This window comes from Capricornis sumatraensis, chromosome 21 (genome assembly GCF_032405125.1).
Source record: "Capricornis sumatraensis isolate serow.1 chromosome 21, serow.2, whole genome shotgun sequence".
Lineage (NCBI taxonomy): Eukaryota > Metazoa > Chordata > Mammalia > Artiodactyla > Bovidae > Capricornis > Capricornis sumatraensis.
This window is the reverse complement of record NC_091089.1, coordinates 63,148,625-63,170,326: the sequence shown is the minus strand read 5'-3', so window position 1 is coordinate 63,170,326 and position 21,702 is coordinate 63,148,625. Positions and strand designations below refer to the sequence as shown.

General features: G+C 38.9%; 1 protein-coding gene across 5 annotated transcripts in view; it reads right to left on the bottom strand.

Annotated features, from left to right (window-relative positions):
- The window catches only part of RELCH (RAB11 binding and LisH domain, coiled-coil and HEAT repeat containing), a 112,517-nt gene that overhangs the window by 67,476 nt on the left and 23,339 nt on the right, over positions 1-21,702 (bottom strand). For 3 of the 5 annotated variants that reach the window (XM_068993645.1, XM_068993646.1, XM_068993648.1), the window contains exons 2-10: positions 20,185-20,274; positions 13,913-13,984; positions 13,747-13,802; positions 13,530-13,643; positions 8,912-9,115; positions 8,720-8,811; positions 7,814-8,107; positions 2,628-2,703; positions 1,530-1,625 (exon numbers count right to left, since the gene is read on the bottom strand). In XM_068993645.1, the coding sequence (XP_068849746.1) occupies positions 1,530-1,625; positions 2,628-2,703; positions 7,814-8,107; positions 8,720-8,811; positions 8,912-9,115; positions 13,530-13,643; positions 13,747-13,802; positions 13,913-13,984; positions 20,185-20,274 (1,094 nt within the window). Of the gene's footprint in view, positions 1-1,359; positions 1,384-1,529; positions 1,626-2,627; positions 2,704-7,813; positions 8,108-8,719; positions 8,812-8,911; positions 9,116-13,529; positions 13,644-13,746; positions 13,803-13,912; positions 13,985-20,184; positions 20,275-21,702 lie in introns of all 5 variants that reach the window. The other 2 variants (XM_068993647.1, XM_068993649.1) reach the window with 2 other exon arrangements.

Here is a 21,702-nt window from a genome sequence, read left to right as displayed (position 1 = left end):
ATATATAAAAAACTTAAAATCAGCCAGAAAAGTAAACATCATACCATAAATAAAATATACATGTATATATAAATATATGCTTACATATATATTTATATATATATCTGATTACTGATGATGCAAATTTATAAAAACTTCATGCAGTACAATCAGATTTTAGTGGCAGAGTTTTTTATGATTATAAAAGGGAAAATAAAAATTAAAGCTTACACTGCATCTCATGACGACTAGGCTTCTGCGCTATTTTAAAGACTGTCTCAAGGAAACACAGTGAGAGGGATGCAAACGTTAATGCACTGCACAGATTACGATACAAGCTGGTAAGGAGAGAAGCTCAGACACCATCCCGCCAGGCAGAACTGCCAAACCATCTGAAATTGGACACTGATCCTTCAAGACAGAGAATTTTCATGCTTCTTAATATCTCACAACTATTCTTAAATGTTAGGCAGAATAAAACCATCAGTAAGAAAAGTCATGCTTATCATTTTTAAATTAAAAATACCTATAGGTATAAAAATTATTAAAGCTCTACATATGTTTTCTTGAGGATCAGTATAAATTTCTTGTGCTAAACAGATAATTAAGGATAAGCTCTCATATGGGTTTTGCCAATGCACTGTGTACCTATCATACTGTAGGTCCCATGAATTATGATTAAAACCAGTGGTAAAGATTAAGAGGATAACAAAAGAAAACTTGTAGGACACGTTCGATAATATTCTTAACCTATTTAAAAAATTTGTGAATTGCAAATTGATTTCATAAATTGAATAATTCAAATAAATAAACTTGTTTGCAAATAAATCATTCACTATTTAAATGAGATTACAGATAATTTTTCCTTAATCTTTTAATGGCGAAATATAACTCAAAATACTTTCTGTAGTATTTATGGCTTATAACATAGGCAATGCGTACCAAAATAAATCTGCTACTCTATTTTAGACATTTAAAGCATCTGTCAATAACAGGTTAGCTACAAGAAAAATAAAAAAGATACTCTCAAAAGTTATTGCAGGCAATATGATAACTATCCTATTCTAAGACAAATCTAACTACTGCTAAACAAATACAATAAAACTAACATTAATAAGAGGTAACTACAAGTACATGTAAGAAAAGAGTTATATTATTAGTCTCTATTAATGTTCAATCCCAAGACTGTCTATTTCTGTAGGCAAGTCACGCATATCATATCAAGAGAGAGATCAAATAAATTAGTTACCTGGTACTGTATAGAACGGACAGTGTTCATGGCGCATAAATGGACCTACAGTAATAGTTAGTGCTGCAAAAGCTAATGATGCTTTAAGCAAAACTGGAAACATGAACACCATGCAGCTTCACTGAACTCACCTGGCAGAGGTGTAAAACCATTCTCTAGGAGCAGAGATGCGTGCACAAAAGTAAGACCATGATTGCAAGTAACAGACTTTAACAAAATGAAAATATGACACTAAGCTTCAAAACGACGGAAAATGGACGACAGGACGGTCTAGGGGTGACAGGGCTTCTCTGGGCCTCACCTCCCTCTTGGCCAGCAGCACGTTAGGCACGATGTGCGGCAGGCAGCGCCCCAGCATCAGCATGACGCTCGCCTCGCTGTCTGCAATCCGAGACACCTGGAAGACCACAGGGTTAGTCAAGGCCGGCACGGGAGGGCTGCTGGGCGCGAGGCGGCAGCAAGGCTATGCTTTGGACCCTGTCTCAAACACTCCTGTTTCACACACACATTCAAAAGGATGATCTGTGAGGAGGAGGGAAAAAACCAAGAACCACCTGAGATTCCAAACAGGACAAACATTTCTGTAGACCAGAAACGGACTGAAAACACGAGGGGAGCAGGGGGCAGACAGGGAGGCTTCCTAGGCCTCCGTTCCGGGAACAAACAGTGGTAACACAGGACTGGGGCAGCCTCGATGGCTTTTAATCTTTGTTTTGGGGGAAAGGTACCCACAAAGTCATGGTCTTTGGCTGAGGTGAAAGAGTAGTTTGTATGATGAAGACAAAGGGGGAGCCCATGGGGGCTGCCCCAGTCTCACCATGGGAGCTGCCAGACTGCATCCAAACCACTCTCTAGCTCTGTCACATTCTTAGCGACACTGTGGGACAGAGCCCAGAAGAGGTGACGTAGAATCAACCACAAGAAAGGTATTAATAGAAAGGGAGAAGTACAAAGAAGGGAGGGAAAAAATACCCTTTTAAGGTAAGCCTGCAACAGTTACAAAGGACTTGATGAAAAGAAATGTGAGAGCCAATTTACTCTGCAATCAAAGACAATCAATCTTAGAGAAATTAAAAATGGAGTAATCTAAAAATAACTGAAGTTATAAATAATACATACATCTGACTTGGTTGTCTAAATTACACCATAAAGAGGCATATAGCTGTAGTCTGATAGACATAAAAAATTAAAACTAGACTGTCAAGAGTCACCTTCACACTAAACAGAGCTTTAATCCAAAGATAAAAATAATCAACTACTTTTCTTGAAAGTGGAAAACTGGATTTATTTCTTAGATTTTTACTTGAAACAGAGTTGTATTACAATTATTTTTTGGGTAAAATGCTAAGAAGGAAAACGGAATGTTTTAAGAAAGTTGCAGGAATCTGGTATAACTTACCTCTGATCCTAAACGACTATCCGCTGACATTCGACAGAAAGAGAGTAGTGCTTGATGGAAAGCAGGAGACAGCTTCCTAGAAGAAGACATCGGATGAAGACAGGACGATGCCCAAGGTTAAACCGGCGTTCAAGGAGAAAGTAAGTTGCAGGTTGTAATTCCCATCATTACATGAATCCTACCCCACACATGCTTGAATTTCTTAGCCACAAAAGATTTAAGGTCACTTCACTGGAGAATCATACAGGGAAAAAGGAATAGCAATAGCTGCTGAGCTTAAAAGAGCTTGATATTATGTGAATGAATGTCTTATAAATGTTAATAGATTAAAACTGAAGTTGTATGGCAGGTCAATGACTATAGAAAGTGTTTGCAACACCTGAAATGAGGATTTTTTTCTCCCCTTCCCTAATTAATTCTCTAAGGTCCCAGAAAGGTAATGAGTGGCTGCAAAGGATAACCTGGTATGTTGCTGAGAAGTTCTGCAGATCTATGGCATGATAACGATAGCCCTTAATGTTAGAAACCCACATAAAAGAGCAAAAAATTAAAACTAAATGAAGGAGAGGCTCATTCAACACTCACATCTATTTTAAATGAAGGATTTTTTTGTAATTGAAAATATTAGCCTATTTCTGTTTAATAAAGAAGGTTAAAACATTTACATTTGTAAAATAACACTGGTCTCTATGTAATAGTATTCATAATATTGTAACTAGGAGTTGTATTTTATGCGCTCAATCTACGAAGAAAAGTGGAAACATCTAAGGTTACATAACAGAGGTTATTTAGTATACACCACAGAGCGGCCCCCAGGAGCACCTGATTATGGAGTTAGTGTGCCAAAGCTGAAGCCTGTTTGCTCATTATGTCCCCCCTCCCCTATTCTTTCTGTGGAGGGAGCTACAACACACCTAACTGCCCGAGCCAGAAAGCCTTCATCCTTCCCTTAGTTTTAACCTCCTAATCCAATCAATTTTTTTTAACCTTCTAACTATCTTACAAACCTATCTGTCTTTCCAATACAGAAAATCCCACCATCTCCTTCTTGGACTCTTCCAACAGGTATCCTGTGAGTCTCCGTTCTTGCTGCCCTCTAATTACCACTACACTCTAGAGAACTCTTTCTAAAACTTCAGTTCAGTCGCTCAGTCGTGCCCAACTCTTCGCGACCCCATGGACTGCAGCACGCCAGGCCTCCTTGTCCATCACCAACACCCAGAGTTTACTCAAACTCATGTCCATTGACTTGGTGATGCCATCCAACCATCTCATCCTCTGTCGTTCCCTTCTCTTCCAGCCTTCGAACTTTCCCAGCATCAGGGTCTTTTCAAATGAGTCAGCTCTTCGCATCAGGAAGTCAAAGTATTGCAGTTTCAGCTTCAACACCAGTCCTTCCACTGAACACTCAGGACTGATCTCCTTTAGGATGGACTGGTTGGATCTCCTTGCTGTCTAAGGAACTCTCAAGATTCTTCTCCAACACCACAGTTTAAAAGCAGCAATTCTTCGGGGCTCAGCTTTCTTCATAGTCCAACTCTCACTTCCATCCATGACTACTGGAAAAACCATAGCCTTGGCTAGACGGACCTTTGTTGGCAAAGTAATGTCTCTGCTTTCTAATATGCTGTCTAGGTTGGTCATAACTTCCCTTCCAAGGAGTAAGCGTCTTTTAATTTCATGGCTGCAGTCACCATCTGCAGTGATTTTGGAGCCCTTCCAAAATAAAGTTTGCCACTGTTTCCACATCTATTTGCCATGAAGTGATGGGACCAGATGCCATAATCTTCGTTTTCTGAATGTTGAGCTTTAAGCCAACTTTTTCACTCTCTTCTTTTACTTTCATCAAGAGGTTCTTTAGTTCTTCTTCACTTTCTGCCATAAGGGTGGTATCATCTGCTTATCTGAGGTTATTGATATTTCTCCCAGCAATCTTGATTCCAGATCGTGCTTCATCCAGCCCACTATTTCTCATGATGTACTCTGCATGTAAGTTAAATAAGCAGGGTGACAATATACAGCCTTGACGTACTCCTTTTCCTATTTGGAACCAGTTTTGTTGTTCCATGTCCAGTTCTAACTGTTGTTTCCTGACCTGCATACAGGTTTCTCAAGTGGCAGGTCAGGTGGTCTGGTATTCCCATCTCTTTCAGAATTTTCCAGTTCATTGTGATCCACACAGTCAAAGGCTTTGGCATAGTCAATAAAGCAAAAATAGATGTTTTTCTGGAACTCTCTTGCTTTTTCCTTGATCCAGAGGATGTTGGCAATTTGATCTCTGGTTCCTCTGCCTTTTCTAACACCAGCTTGAACATCTGAAGTTCACAGTTCATGTATTGCTGAAGCCTGGCTTGGAGAATTTTGAGCATTACTTTACTAGCGTGTGAGATGAGTGCAATTGTGCGGTAGTTTGAACATTCTTAGGCATTGCCTTTCTTTGGGATTGGGATGAAAACTGACCTTTTCCAGTCCTGTGGCCACTGCTGAGTTTTCCCAATTTGCTGGCATACTGAGTACAGCCCTTTCATAGCATCATCTTTCAGGATTTGAAACAGCTCAGCTGGAATTCCATCACCTCCACTAGCTTTGTTTGTAGTGATGCTTTCTAAGGCCCACTTGACTTCACATTCCAGGATGTCTGGCTCTACGTGAGTGATCACACCATCATGATCATCTGGGTCATGAAGATCTTTTTTGTACAGTTCTTCTGTGTATTCTTGCCACCTCCTCTTAATATCGTCTGCTTCTGTTAGGTCCATACCATTTCTGTCCTTTATTGAGCCCATCTTTACATGAAATGTTCCCTTGGCAACTCCAATTTTCTTGAAGAGATCTCTAGTCTTTCCCATTCTGTTGTTTTCCTCTATTTTTTTGCACTGATTCATTGAGGAAGGCTTTCTTATCTCTCCTTGCTTTCTTTAGAACTCTGCGTTCAGATGGGTATATCTTTCCTTTTCTCCTTTGTTTCCACAGCTATTTGTAAGGCCTCCTCAGAGAGCCATTTTGCATTTCTTTTTCTTAGGGATGGTCTTGCTCCCTGTCTCCTGTACAATGTCAGGAACCTCTGTCCATAGTTCACCAGAAACTCTTTCAGATCTAGGCCCTTAAATCTATTTCCCACTTCCACTGTACATCATAAGGGATTTGATTTCGGTCATACTTGAATGGTCTAGTGGTTTTCCCTACCTTCTTTTAAAACTTAGATACCATTGTGTTCCAAGTCTCTAAAATGAGTTAACACAGTTTGTATGACTTAGTCTCAGCTTCATTCTCCAGCTTCCCCTCCTGTTGTCTTCTCATCTGCATGCTTTGCTTCCGTCTTCATAAACCGTTCTAGCTCCCAAGTGCAGTGTTCTTCCTGCTCCTATTAGTCCCTCTCAGTGGGAAGACTTTCTCTTATCTCTTGGCCTGGTTCACTGCTACTTACTCATTAGGTATAAAGTTAGAAAATACCTCTTCCCTGAAACCTTTCCTACTCTGATGACTAGGTTACGTACCCTGATTGTGTGTTTCCAAGCAAGCTGAACTTCTCTTATATTCCTACCTTTTACAATATTATAACTGCCTGACAGTCTCTCTCACACTGTAAAGTCTGTAACCGAAGGGCACCATATGCTTGGTTACCATTGTTATACTTTTCATTTGGGCTTCCCTAGTGGCTCAGAGGGTAAAGAATCCACCTGCAATGCAGGAGACCCAGGCTGGATCCCTGGGTTGGGAAGATCCCCTGGAGAAGGGACTGGCTACCCACTCCAGTGCTCTTGCCTAGAAAATCCTATGGATGGAGGAGCCTGGTGGGCTGCAACCCATGGTGTCGTGAAGAGTCGGACACGACTGAGCGACTTCACTTTCACTTTTCACTTTCATGCATTGGAGAAGGAAATGGCAACCCACTCCAGCGTTCTTGCCTGGAGAATCCCAGGGACAGGGGAGCCTGGTGGGCTGCCGTCTACGGGGTCGCACAGAGTCAGACACAACTGAAGCGACTCAGCAGCAGCAGCAGCGAGAGGATTGGCAGGCTGCAGTGCGTGGGGTCCTGAAGAGTGAGCAGCTAACACTTCCACTCTTCTTTTAAACTGCGAACTCCTCACTAACACTGCCTGACACACAGTTAAGAGCTAAAAGTCAGCTGGACAAACTGAAGAGTCATCTTTCTCCTGAGAGTGGCTCTGGGGTCTGGAGGAGATGCATGGAGCTACTGCAGACGTCACTACATCACTCTTAGGCCTGTGTCTTGACCATGTGAGATCAGACGCACTTTGAAGACTGGCCCATGTCTGTTTCAATCCTGTGACCCCCTCATGATACACATACACACACACAACCACACACAAAGTTGTGGCATATGAGTCAAAAAGTTTGCTTTGGAAAAAATAAAATAAAATACTTCTCACTAATAATGAGTACCTTTAAGTCTAAAACAAATTAGTCATGCTTTCCTATTACATCCCAACGCTTGCTATAATACTCCTCCATTTATGAGGAGGAGGAAGTATGACTGGCTTAGAATGCATCATAGGGTATGTGTGAGGGTCGACTAAGCTGGCATATGTAGAGCGCTTAGCACTGTGTCTGATGTATAAAAAGAACTCAGTAAATATTCCTCTCTCAAGAGAATATTCTTTTTCCACATTATAATGCAAATACTTTTTGTCTCCTCTACTAGGAAAGATAATCATGAGGGGCAAGGGACCCTGCTTTGGTCATCTAAGTTCAATCGTTGCAATTCAATAAAAATTAAATGAATTAAGATAATATTAATGACACAACGTTACTAATGGAAGCAGAAACAGGAAAAGGGACTAAGATCAAGAACTAATCACCTTTTTAGTAAAGGCTACTATTTAATATCAAAACTTTCTACTGGGTCTGGTAATGGTGTGGAACACAGAGAAGGTAGCAGCACTGGGCGGACGCAGCCGAGAGCACGCATCCCGTTCACCGGCTTGCGCACTGAGCTAACGCAGGGCCTAGCTCATGCACGGTCTGCTCCTCTGCACCACAATCCAACTCAGCAATTACTTGCGAGTTTTCGCAGCGATGTGGCCTCTGCTAAGTGTTAAGTCCATGCTAGACACACAAAAATTCATGTATCTGATCTGCAAAATAAGAACTGAAACTCTTCTAGTTTGACAATGTACTGAATAGCTGAAAGATGCATCTCAAAACGCAGGACACATACTGACCTATTGGGTTTATCAAAATGGACTGTGCTTTTACTTGATGGAGAAGACGACAGCATTCCTTCTCTTTCTCTTCTGGGGAAAGACTGTGGGAAATTCTCTTTAGGAACAGTAGAATCAACTTCATCTGATTTTGAAAGATGGACATCCTTGTTTTCTCTCTTGTCCAAACTATTTATAACTGAATTCTGTCCACTGTCTTCAGAGTGTTTGTGGGGAGACTGATCCAAAGAAGGTTGAACAGAGTCACAAACGACAGGGCTGGCAAAGTGCTCACTTTTGAGGAAGTCCATTTCACTGTAAAAGAGAGAGAGATTCTTAGAGAAGAATTGTATTTTTTAAGACTTTGGCAACAGCATAAACCTCATACTGGGTTTAATGATTTAAAAGTATAACATATTAATAGAAAGTGGTTTGGCAACTAATCTTTCCTGTACCATGTATATTGATGCTTCATATAGAAATGCAGCCACACACTCTTACAAAACATAAAAATATTTTTATAATCTATGCTTTGGATTATCACTTAGCCTTCTTCATGTGCAAAATGTGGAAAATTCCATCTAACCCACATCATAAGAATTGAATGAAATAATGAACGGAAATATGTATAACGTTGGCACGAAGAAGTTCCTTTATGACTACGGATACAACCCAAAGAAAGGAAAAAATGCCTTGCTCCTTGGTTCTGAGACAGATGTGATTTTATGATTATTACAGTGATTAACAACTTTTGGGGGGAGAAGAACATTAAGTATATAAGCAATTATAAGATTTGTTTCCCCCAGAAGTATTAGGATATGAAAAATTATGCCTTACAACTGAAATATTATCTTATATGTTTATATAATTTGTCAATTTCTTTAATAATTTTAAGAGGTTTTATAGAAATGATGATTAAGTACTAACCTTTCAAGCCTTCTGATTTGCTCCATCAAAGACCATTTCTCACTATTTAATAAACTAATTTTATCTTCTAATTTCTGTACTAGCAAGGAGTTCTAAAATCAAAATGGGAGAAAAACAGAAACTCAGCATCTCACAGTGTGCTTCTACATGGCTTAAACACTTTTTGTGGACTTGATTACTAACACCTCTCACCTCTACAGTCTGAGGAGTTTCAAGGGTTGAAGGAAGGCTGCCTAAAACTGGCGTCAGAGCTTCTAATTCGTCTTCTTCTACACCGCTGGCCACGTCCACAAGCTCTTTCCCAGTTACTTGGTGATTTCCAAAGCCTCGGTAGAGCTGCAGTAAGTCTGGAGGTTTTGGAATATTTAATCCTACGTCATCCCACAGTTCAAAATCCTAAACGATAGAAAACAGTGACATGAAAAAATCTAGGTGGCAGCTTGATCTTGCATTTTTGAGATGTATCTTTTCCTTATTGCTAATATCTTGAAAACTCAACATAATTGTGTGATAACGTCAAAGTGTACGTGCCCGGTGAATCCCACCCTGGGAGTCAGGAAGTGTGTAGGATTAGAGTGTGCGATGCACCCCCACCTCATACTTGGAAAACAAGGGAAACAGGGTCCTCAGTGGAGAGACAAGTTTTCTTTACAGCAAAAAGGATATTCTGGACTTCCCTAGTAGAACAGTGGATGAGGGCCTGCCTGACAAAGTAGGAGCCCTGGGTTTCGTCCCTGGTCCGGGAAGATTCCACCTGCCCTGGAACTACTGAGGGCAAGCTCTAGAATTTGAGGGCTGCAATGACTGGGCCTGCAGCCTGCAACCACAGAGACACATGCACCTCAACAAGAGAGACCAAGGGGTGAGGAGCCCAGGGGCCCCAAAAGGAAGAGTGACCCCGGCTCCCCACAACTAAAGAAAGCCCGCGCTCAACAACAGAGACCCATCACAACCAGAGAAATAAAAAATAATAAATTCCTAAAATAAAAAAAAACAAACAAAAAAGGATACTCAGAGAGAAGTTGAAAATAAAGACTGTTCATTTACAATAAGAAAATTTCACATAGCACCACAGAAAGGAAAGAGAGGAAGTAAAGGAAAGAACTGGCAAGAGGGAACCCGAAATCAGCAAGACAATGACTATATGCAGATAAAAATATAAGAAAACTATCAATAAGTAAGTATTGAGTGCAACTATACATGCAGATACAGAGATTTGTTTAGCCTCAAGAAGATTATAGGCTAGTCAAGGGAGGTAAGAGATAATCTTAGGTAATCTTAGAGCCATTAAGATTAAATCAGGCCACTAAGATAAATGATCAAAAATAAAATCAGGTAAAAAGTCTTACACTTTCGCCAGAGGCTAAACATGAAAGACAGCCACTGGCACCCACTCCAGTGCTCTTGCCTGGAGAACCCCATGGACAGAGCGGCATGCTGGGCTACAGTCATGGGGTCGCAGAGAGTCGGACACGACGGAGCGGCTCCACTTTCACTCTTGAAACACGAAAGCAGCGAGGGCCCTGGGACAGAGCTGCGTTAAGGGCAGGGGGGATCACCATTAAACACCATTTAGTGGTTAAAGGGTGAGTAATTGATAAGCGCTTACACTGCTCTTTATAAAATACTTTCACTGGGGTATATAATTAATAAAAAACAAACTGCACAATTTAAATCTGACTCTCTGTGACCCAGTGGATTGTAGCCCTCCAGGCTCCTCCGTCCATGGGATTCTCCAGGCAAGAATACTGGAGTTGGTTGCCACTCCCTTCTCCAGGAGATATTCCCGACCCAGGGATCAAACCTGGGTCTCCCGCATTGTAGGCAGATGCTTTTACCGTCTGCGCCACCAGGGAAGTCTTAAATCCACAAGCTAATTTAAGATGTGCAGTCTGCTGAGTCCTGACACCTGAGTGCACACCTGAAGAGGTCACTGCAGTCAAGATGGACCTGGGGGCGTCCCTGGTGGCTCAGTCGTCAAGAACCTGCCACCAGTGCAGGAGACACAGGATCAATCCCTGATCTGGGAAGATCCCACCTGTCGTGGAGCAACTGAGCCTGTGCACCACAGCTACTGAGCCTGTTTCATCTCGGGCCTGCGGGCTGCAATTATGGAGCCCATGTTCTGTGACTACTGAAGCCCACAACGCTGGAGTCCGAGTTTTGCAACTACAGAGTAGTCCCCACTTGCTGCAACTAGGGAAAAGTCAGAGCAGCAATGAAGACCCGGCACAGCCAAAAATAAACAAACAAAGCAGAGGAAAAAAAAAAGATTAAACACCAAAGCTATGAAAAAACAGATGAACTTGTTCACTCCCAAGTGTTCCTGGCCGCTTGCGACGCTTCCCCCTTTTTCCTCACACACGCCCTGTTCCTAGGCAAATACTGCGCTGTTTTCCGTCACTGTTACAGGTTTACATTTCTTAGAATTTTATAAGTGGAAGCATACAGCAAGTACTCTATCTGCCTGGTTTCTTTCATCCAGATTATTGATTTTCAGAGTAATCTTTGTTGTATCTGTCAGAGGTTCATTTTTTTTTTTTTTACTGCTGAGTTAGCATTTCACTGTAACGATACATCAGAATTTTTTATTCAACTGCCTCCTTTTGGATACTTGGGTTGTCTCCCTAATGTCAGCTATTATAAATAAAGTTGGTGTGAACAGTGCGTAGGAGTCTTGGTATGAATATCTTCCTTCACTTCTCTTGGACTGTAATATCTAGGAACGGAATGATCAAGTCATACAGGTAGTGAAGGTTTTAATTCATGGCTCATCTTTTCATTTGTTTAGAGTTGCTTTCAAAGAGTAGAAGCTACTGACTTTGATGAGAACAAATATTTGATGAAGAACACCATACTTTTGGTGTCATATACAAGAAATCTTGGCCTCCCTTCCAGGGTTGCAATGAATTTTTCCATGGTTTCTTCTAGGAGCCTTATGGCTTTAGAATTTACATTTAAATCCATGATTCATTTGAATTACTTTTTGTATATGGTGTGAGGTATGGTTCAAAGTTCATTTTTGGAGGTATATAGATATCAGAATGTTACACTACCAATTGTAAAAAAGACTGTGCTTTCTGAATGGAATTTACTTTGTGCTCTGTTAGCATCAAAAGGTCATTTCTGTGCAAGTTAATCTCGTGACTATCCACTAAGTTCCAATGATTTGCCTGCATTTATGCCAGTAGGATACCGCCTGAACTAGAATATCTTAAAGTCAGCCAGTTGAAGTCCCCTAATTTTGTGCTTCTTTATTAAAGTTGTTTTGGCTATACTACGTTATTTCCATTTCCACAGAAATTTTAGAATAAGCTAACCTCTACAAAAAGGCTGGCGAGATCATTAGGATTGTATTAAAAGTACAAATCAATTTACAGAAATTGACACTTTGACAATACTGAATCCTATCTATTAGTACAGTGTATCTCTTCTTTATGTCTTCTTTATTTTCTTTCAGCATGTATAATAGTTTCCAGTGCATAATCCTTCATCATATTTATCCCTAAGTATTTCCTATTTTTTGATACTTTTATAAATGGTATCTTTAAAACTTGAATGTTTATTTGTTGCTAGCATACAGAAATACAATTCATTTTTGTTTACTGACCTTGAATCCTACAGCTTGTCTATCATCACTTATTATAGTGTTCAACACTATAAGCAGTCTATAGGATTTTCGATATATATAATCATATTACCAGTGAAAAGTTTTCTTTCTTCTTTTCCAAAATGTCTTTTGTTTTTTTTTCTTGCCTTGTACTGGCTAGATTGCTCAGTATGATGTTCAACAGAAGCAGTGAGAGCAGATATTCCTGGTTTATTCCTTATCTATTCCTTATCATTCATCATTAAGTATGATATTAGTGATAGTTTTTCTATAAATGTCTTTTATGAATCTAAGGAAATTCCTCACAATTCCTAATCTCTTTAAAGTTTTTACGGGAAAGACATGTTTGACTGTGTCAAATGTTTTTTTTTGAGCTGACCATATGATTTCTCTTTTGAAAAGTTTCTTAAAACGGTGAATTACAATGATTGATTTTTGGACTAATCAATCTTATGTTCCTCAGATAAACCATTTGGTCATTGTGTATTAGTACTTTTACACATTGTTGGATTTAATACATTAAAATGTTATATAGAATTTCTATATCCATGCTCATGAGGAAAATGAGCCTGCAATTTTCTTTGTTAGCCAGGTCTGTATCTGGTTTTGAAATCAGAATTACGCTGGTCTCATAGAATGAGTTTTGGACAATTCCCTTCTCTTCAATTTCTAGAAGAGTTTGTGGAGAAGTGGTATTACTTCTTCTTTAGATGGTAGGTATCTACAGTGATATAGCCTTACTCATCTACGTTACTTCTTCCTTAAAAGTTAGTGGATATCTACAGTGATATAACTTTGCTCATTCCAGATTCTGATAATTTGCTTCTTGTCTCTTTTTCTTAGTAAGTCCGGCTAGAGGTTTACCAATTTCATTAACCTCAAAAACCCAGTTTTTTGTTGTTATTAATCTTTCTCTGTTGTTCTCTGTTACCTATATCACTAATACATTCTCATTTTTAATATTTCCTTCCTTTTAATTTCTTTGGACTTCAGTTAGTTTTCTTTTTCTAGTTTCTTAAAATAGAAACCAATCTTCATCAACTTGAAATGTTCTTTCTTTTCTATTCAGTATTTTGGTGTTATGGAATTTTACTGTATGTATAACTTTAAAAAAATTAAAGCTAGATAAAAGAGGAAATAAGTACATTATAAATTAGAAAGGAAACAAATTATTGTAAAAAAAAAAAAAGGAAACTGTACCTGATCATCATTTTCATCTGAAAACGTTATTGATGTCAGCTTGTAGTTATTCTTCAATAAAAATTCATTGACTAAGAAGTTTAGAGCTCTCTTTTCAAGAGGTTTGATTGGCTCCTAGAGGTGGACACAAGATGGGTAGAGTACTGTGAGTCTCCGCCTTCCACACCTGTGCTTCCATCTCATACGGAAGATACTTTTAGATCTGCCATTCACCCACCTGAATTTCAGGACTTGATTTGTAATTTTTTCGTTCCTGTAAAGGAACTTCATGTTCTGGTGGAAGAAAATACAAATAATAGTTTACTCCTTTACATTTCACACCATCTCAGCTACCTCTACATTGTCAAAGCAGAAAAGTCTCAGAAAAGTTGCATGTACACCACCTGCAGCCTCCGTCAGGTTGGCTCGGAGGGCCTGAATGGTCTCCTTGGCTTTCCGTAGTTCAAACTCCAGGACTGGACAGGGATTTGGAATAAACACACACAGGCATCCAACCAAGAAAAGGGAAACAGAAATAAAAAATAAAAAGCAAGGATGGGTATGAAAAAAAAATACAATTTGTATTGAAAACAGAAAGCATGCAATCTTTATGAAACTTGTGAACGCATGCAGCAGAGTTGATTTGCAAGCAAACTGGTGAATGTTTTCCATAATTTTAGAATACAGGGGACTACTGATCAAGTGTTCCAGCTGTCTGACAAGGAATAGCTCTATTTAAAAATAAAATCTATGGCATACTCTCATTAAGGCAAATAAAAACCTTAGGTGTTGTGCTTCACTCAGTCTAGGTAAGAAATGTAATGGAATGTTTCCAGGTGACATCATTTTAGGGGAAAAGACAAAACTTAGATGAAGTTCAGCAAATACAGTTAAAGAAAATCTTAGGATTAAAAAAATATATTTATCTAGAATAATGTTTTAAATCAACATACAGGAACAGTGAATATATTCTTTCATTAAGATGTTGAAGAAGTATGTTTTAAGTATCTTACAAATGTGGGATGTCTATCAATTTTTCTACAAACAAGTATATATGTTCTGTAAACAGGCACAGATATGTTAAACACATATCTAAAAAAAGTTCCAAGGGATTTATTTTAGGTTTCACTTAAAGCCAAAGAATAGACATATGCTTGTTTTTTAAGTTATAATTAAAATCATTCTAAAGCAAATGATTGTGTACAATTCTAATAAGAGTGTAGTTATCTAAGGATATTGAATAAAATTAAGCAGAATTTCAAAGTTTCTGACAACTCTTCAAATAGATATTTGTTCACATTAAGAGGTACTAATGAAACTTAAAGATTTCTCCTGTTACTGCAGAGTCTAATACAATAAACACGAATAACTGAGGAAACATTTTAATGAGCTTTTTGAAATGTTTCATCATGAGCAAGATTTAACTATGTCTTTACTTGGAATTTTCTTTAAAATATATAAATATTGCTACGAAGGAAAAAGCATTGGACGGAAAAGTCATTTCTGTGAAGTAAAGCTCTGAGAAAATTAAGTGATCTTTGTCACAACTGGATATTTAAAAAATTATTATTTAAATAGTTCTGCATAAAGATGAGTAAATTTAAAACTTTAGAGATGCAACTTTTTCCTGATTTACTAATAAACAGAAAAAAGAAGATGGCAAATGAAACGCTATCAGAGACAACAGAGCTATAAAATATACGGGAAAAACAGAATTCACTCAGTTTGCACATTTTCATTAAAAACTTAAGATGTAACTGAATCACACCTAGTACATGAAGGCCAATTATTTTGATGCACAGAATTTCAGTGCAGCAACACGAAAGCACAGCTAAAAATCAGAAGATGTGTATATGACTATTTTTTTGGTCGTCAGCAATGCTGATCTGCAAACATTTCTGTGCAACAAAGTAGAAACATTTTCCCTAAAAATTACACTTCTGGAAACTCTCAGAGTTTGTATTTAAAGTCAGACTGCACAGATTCGATGTGTAAGCTAAGTACAGAATAGATTTACTTTTCTTCTATTTCAAAACTCTAGGTTTTGATTTAAAAGCACTTCACTATACCATAAGCAAAGTATACATATCATACTTTCAGTGTAACTTACAATTTACTAAGAGATATTATAGAACAATTGCAGATCAGAAATGCCCTGTACCAGAATGATAGAATATGGAAAAAAAAAAAAACCACAAAAACTGGTTAAAACACAAACTGTGGGAAAAAAAACAACTCAATTCAACTGGTGAAGTTTAGGTGACCGAGAACAAAACAATGCATGATCCAGGCACAGAAAGCCAGAAAAACCCATGTCAGACGGCGAGAGTTTGTGTTTTTGTGCACACCTCCACGCACATTGCCAAATGCCACCAGAAGCTAGCACTGCTTTTAGAGCCAGTGCTCATCGAAATGGACTCACTCTGCTGCATGTGTCTCACTGCATAATACAGACTTTAAAAGACAAAGGCATATCTTTGAAGCTACAGCACATCTCTATAAAGGCACAGTCTGATCAGATAATTGAACTTATGTGAAAAGTTTTCCACGAAAGGTCTGAACAGATATATGTATACACATATGAATTTGTCACTTCTTTATTAAAAGATATTGAATTATAACTCAAGACTTATTACTCTGTAAAGTGATACATTATACCAAGCAACCTCCAAGTCGTTTTCAAACACTGATTCTTCATAAGAATGTTTAAAGAAGTGAATGCTTTTAAAAAACACTGTAGGAACCAGCTACCAGCCTGCTCACTCCACTATCCCACCCTCTACAAGCCCAACACTGTTGAATGCAACTTTAGTGGAACTAAAGTAACAACTGCAAAGATATAGGTATATTGTAAAACTGCATATTATAATCTTACCAAAATAATTAATGACTAAGTCAGCATCAGCCATTCTAGATTGGCTGAAACAGTTATTTCTCAATCAAAGTTGGATAATACTGGTATCGTATCGGGGCACTACTAGATCAGGCACTAATGACCTGGGATATGTGCAAGTGTGCATCACGACTATCTTAAAATATTTGCTAAGTCTTAGTTCTTTTGGCACAAAACTCAAAATAATGGTGCCCTATAAACATCTGTTCATTTAGAGATCTTCTCCCAAAGGAACACCTGCACAGACTTATAACCAGATTTTTAAATTTAGGAAAATGATGATGAACATCATCACATACATATTTATATATCACACACACACACACACACACACACACACACACACACATGTCAGATAAACAGTTTATTAATGGTTGGCGCAGACTCTACATTTGCGTCATGGGGCAATGGACTCAAAACCTGTTATCTATAAACTCCTGCCCAACACTGGTACAGGAACATCCAAAAGAGATTTCTGCTCTTTCTCAAAGGGTTACGTGTGAGCCGATGACAGACGACACGGTAATTATCTCTCCTCAATTACTGGTCTTTCAATTCGTTTCTAAGTTACTACCAATGGTTATAAAGAGACAAAAATCTCTTCAGAAATGGGAATTGTGATTCATTTAAATTTTCAGCCACATGTCACACACTTGATTCAACAACAGGCTATGGTACAAGAGCCCTAAGAGTTGAAAGATTATTTTCTTGGAATAACATGCATTTTCTTCCTTTTCCCAGTGAAGATCAAAGACTGCATCCATTCATTCATTTATCCTGAAGTATCACTGACGCATAATATTGTGTTAGTTTCCAGGTGTATAGCATAGTCATTCCATTTTTTTGTAGCCTGTATTTCATTACAGGCTATTACAGGACATTCGATACAGACCTTTGTGCTGCGAAGTAAGCCCTTGCTGCTCACCTACGTCACGTTTAGCAGTTCGTACCTATTACTCCTGCACTCCTCACCTGTCCCATCCCCCCCTCTCTCTCCGCTTTGGGGAACCACGGGGTTGCTCCCTATGTCTGTAAGTCTATTTCTGTTTTAGACATAGAGTCACTGGTATTATTTTTAGATTCCACATATAAGTGATATCACACACTATCTGTCTTTCTCAAGACTGGATGTATTTATATAATAAATACATATATAATTAAATAGAACATAATGCCACTTAACAAATGATGTAATTAGGAGGATAAGTCCTAAAATTATTGAAATAATTCCCATTTGATTTGGTAATTTTCAGATATCACTGATGTGATTTGCATTATATAGTAAGCAAAAATTACTTTATTTTCCCAAACTTAGAGAAAGAGTACAATCTTTAGATTAAAAATATAAGGTCAAAACTACCAACTATTTAAAATTTTCTTTCTAAGTTATGTTTGGTTGTAGTATTTTGCTTAGTTATAACATCTTGCTTTTACATCCATGTTTCTCCTAATTTAAAATACTAGCATACCTAATAACAAGAATAACGATGAACTCTTAAATTTGACTTTAGGTTTTCAAATAAAAATTAGAGGAATGAAAAATAATGACCTGGTCTATTTCTGGGTTGAAGTTTTTTTCAAATACATAACCATCTGAACAATAATACAATATACAAAACTAAACCTATTTGGTTCAGTGCAGTCGCTCAGTCGTGTCTGACTCCTTGTGACCCCATGAACCGCAGCACACCAGGCCTCCCTTTCCATCACCAACTCCCGGAGTCCACCCAAACCCACGTCCGTTGAGTCGGTGATGCCATGCAACCATCTCGTCCTCTGTCGTCCCCTTCTCCTCCTGCCCTCAATCTTTCCCAGCATTAGTGTCTTTTCAAATGAGTCAGTAGTTTCAAATAAACTAAAATACCATGTATTTAACACTTAATAAATAACACAAACATATAATATCTAACATTTACTATATAATTAAATATAACATAATGCCACTTAACAAATGATGTAATTAGGAGGATAAGTCCTAAAATTACTGAAATAATTCCCATTTGATTTGGTAATTTTCAGATATCACTGATGTGATTTGCTCTTTTGACACAGCTCTTTACTAACCATTGGTAGTAACTTAGAAGCTAATTGAAAGGCCAGTAATTGAGAAGAGATAATTACCGTGTCATCTGTCAGCTAACAATGTTTACAACTAAATCATGGCAATTGAGGAGGCAGCTGCACTGAAGTCTCCCAATGACTTCCCCCTTCAGCTGACACTAATATTGTTCTCACTGCCGAGTCCTCTCTGAGCCTCTGCTGAACTAAAAATGATTCATCATTTTTTCCCTTAAATCATGTAATACTGTTTGAGATTTTTAAACTCTTTTATCAAGCAATAAATGAAAATCACATACTGGAATGTCATTTTACATAGGTCAAACTTAATCCTTCACCCTAAGAGGTGGCATATAGTATGATCAGTCGTGGGCTCTGCTGCTGGGCTGTCTACATTTGAGTCTTAGCTCTGCCACTGAAGTCTTAAGACTCTCTGAGTGCCTCAGTTTCTTGGGGAGTGGAAGATGAGGATAATTCTATAACTTAATGAGTTAAGATACATTTACAAAGTGTTCAGAAAAGAGCAAGTGCTATATAAAAATTAGCGCTCAATAGCACTCATCTTTATTCATGATGACTAGAACAGGCAAATGTATGGTAGGTTTTAACAACCTTGTTCCAGTAAAGGGAAAAAAAACTCAACAGGGCTGATGAAGAGAGGAAGCCAGCGTGTGGATGCCCCCTGGCCCCAGGGCCCTCAGAGGCTCCACCTGTCCCATGTGGCATCTTCCCTACGCCAGGAGTGCGCACCACCCCAGCGGGGTAAAATGCCTCACTGAGGGTGGCTTCCCGTCTATCTCAGAGTCAACATCCCGTGAAAACCACAATCCCTGTAAAGACATTCAGGAGCTACTTCAGTAACTGACAGTCACAGCCTGAAGCACCAGAAAGGCAGCAGGCACTTGAGATCTGAGGAGCCAGAGCTTCCGCACTGGTAGATTCAGGGTGGACCCCAGGAGAACCCCACTGGCCTCATCTGATGAGGGCAGGGTACAGAGGGTACACACTGGTCTTCTGAAGTCCCCACAGACTCAATGGTGATGCCAGAAAGGCGAAACTGGTGGGAGAGTGGAGAAGGGACGCAGACTGGGGTGAGGAACCAAGCAACTAAAAAGGATGCTGCTCTTCTTTCTGGAATGGGCCAAGTCCAGGGAGCCCTGAGTGGACCAAGCATTAACAACCTTTACTTTCAGGATCACAGGAAAGTCAAATGAAGTTTCTAGAGGGATGCAGTGGCGGCCAGGGAGAATCCAAGGAATGAAGACTAAGTTCTGATCACCAATCAGCACGGAAGTGTTTAAACCAACTTTTAACCATCAGCAGAGTTGCATTGTTATATACCATGTAAATATTACTTAGCCCCAGTCTGGAGGATAAAAGGAATGAGGAGAGCAAGGTCCAACTAACTTTGCACTAAACCATGGCTGACTGACACCTGCTTTACACCAGTTTTATAACTGCATGGCTGTAAACTGTTAGATGTAAGCAGGACTCAGTAGTTGCAGGCACACATAACCAAAAACTCAGAGCATCACTGGAAAGAGCAGTTGGGGGTTGGTGAACACTCAGGAATGCTCCCTGAAGCCAATACTTGAGTAACGTAACTTTGTATAGTAACTATCTAATTCTATTCACATACTGAACTGTACAAGGAAGAGAATTTTTCAAGTCATTTCATTATTTCTGGAATGGGAAAAACATCCAAATCTGTCTTTAGAATCTTACCTGCCACTCTCTCATCTGTTTCCCTGTTACCATCATCTGAATATCTTGCAAAGTCTAAAGAATCAAGGGTACTGATGCTCCCAGCTCGATCTGTAATAAATCAAAAACAGGAAAAAAAAAAGAAGAAGAAGAATTAAACAGCTTTTTATTTAACTGCCAAAATAAGGGACTGGAAATCAATTAATTATCTATGATTTTTTTTTCCAGTTAATAAACTATGACTCTAAGGTATAGGAATTCTATTACAACTATAAGGTAAAAATGCTCGTACTAATTAAAGTACTTTGAAGTAACGCGAGTTTCCCTGCCCAGATCTCTAACTCCCGAACAAGACACACACAGGGTATAATGCAACCAGCCTAGCTAAGGACAACAGAACTGCAAACAATTTGGATTTTACTCCAAGTCCAGTGGAAAAACAACAGAAACACACACATTTTTAGAAACTGGCTGCTGTAAGGAAAGTGGTTTTCAGAGAGACCAACTCAGAGGCTATTATGTAAATCAACTATACTCCACTAAAAAATAAAAATTAAAAAAGAGAGGCGACTACAGTCATGTAAGGGCTTCCCAGGTGGCATCAGTGGTAAAAACAACGAGAAACATAGCCGACGGCGAGCGCAGGAGACATTAAGGGACGTGGGTTTGGCCCCTGAGTCAGGAATATCCCCTGACCGGGCATGGCAGCCCAGGACAGTACTCTTGCCTGGAGAATCCCATGGACAGAGGAACCTGTGGGCTACAGTCCACGGGGTCACAAAGAGTCGGACACGACTGAGCTGACTTAGCACAGCACACAGCACAGAGGCGTGTAGGTGAGGGATGATCAGATCTGGCCTAGAACAGAGGTACGAGAAATGTAAGACGTGGTCAGATTTGCATTATTTTTTGGTGTAAAACATGTCCTGGTAGTGAAATGAACGTAGGTTTAAGTAAAAGAGAGAAAACGAGGTGATTCCTGAAGACTCCATTTATTGAATTTGTAATATGAGATGCAAAAGATGAATGCAGGGGCTTTAGGAGGTCTGTTTTAAGTGTACAGGGGTGGTATGGAGTGTTCTTAGCTTTAGGCAGATTTTTAAGTGTCTCTAAACAGAAAAATACACTGTACAAATTCTCAGTTGAAGGAAGAAATCAAAGCTGACACTTATTAAGGGAGATGTACCTAGCTAATGCAAAGAAGGGACAATAGGTCAACCCTTTATTAAGCCAGGCTACTCACAGAGTGCTTACTGTCTATATATTGCTGTAAGGAACAGATTATCTGTTTAGAAAGCACTATTTGGGCAAATAAATTCAGATTACAGAAATATAGATTTGAAATCCACATATGGCTCCCCAACCTCCTTTTAAAACAATTAGTATATGCCAATAATTGAAATGGTTGACTTTTCAAATAGAGTTATGCTATTATTAATGTAACTCTTATCTCTTTAAATTCCTATTAAGGTGAACCAAGTGAAATTCTATATATAGTACTCTTCTGAGAACACAGTGTTTGTATTCAGAGAAGCATTT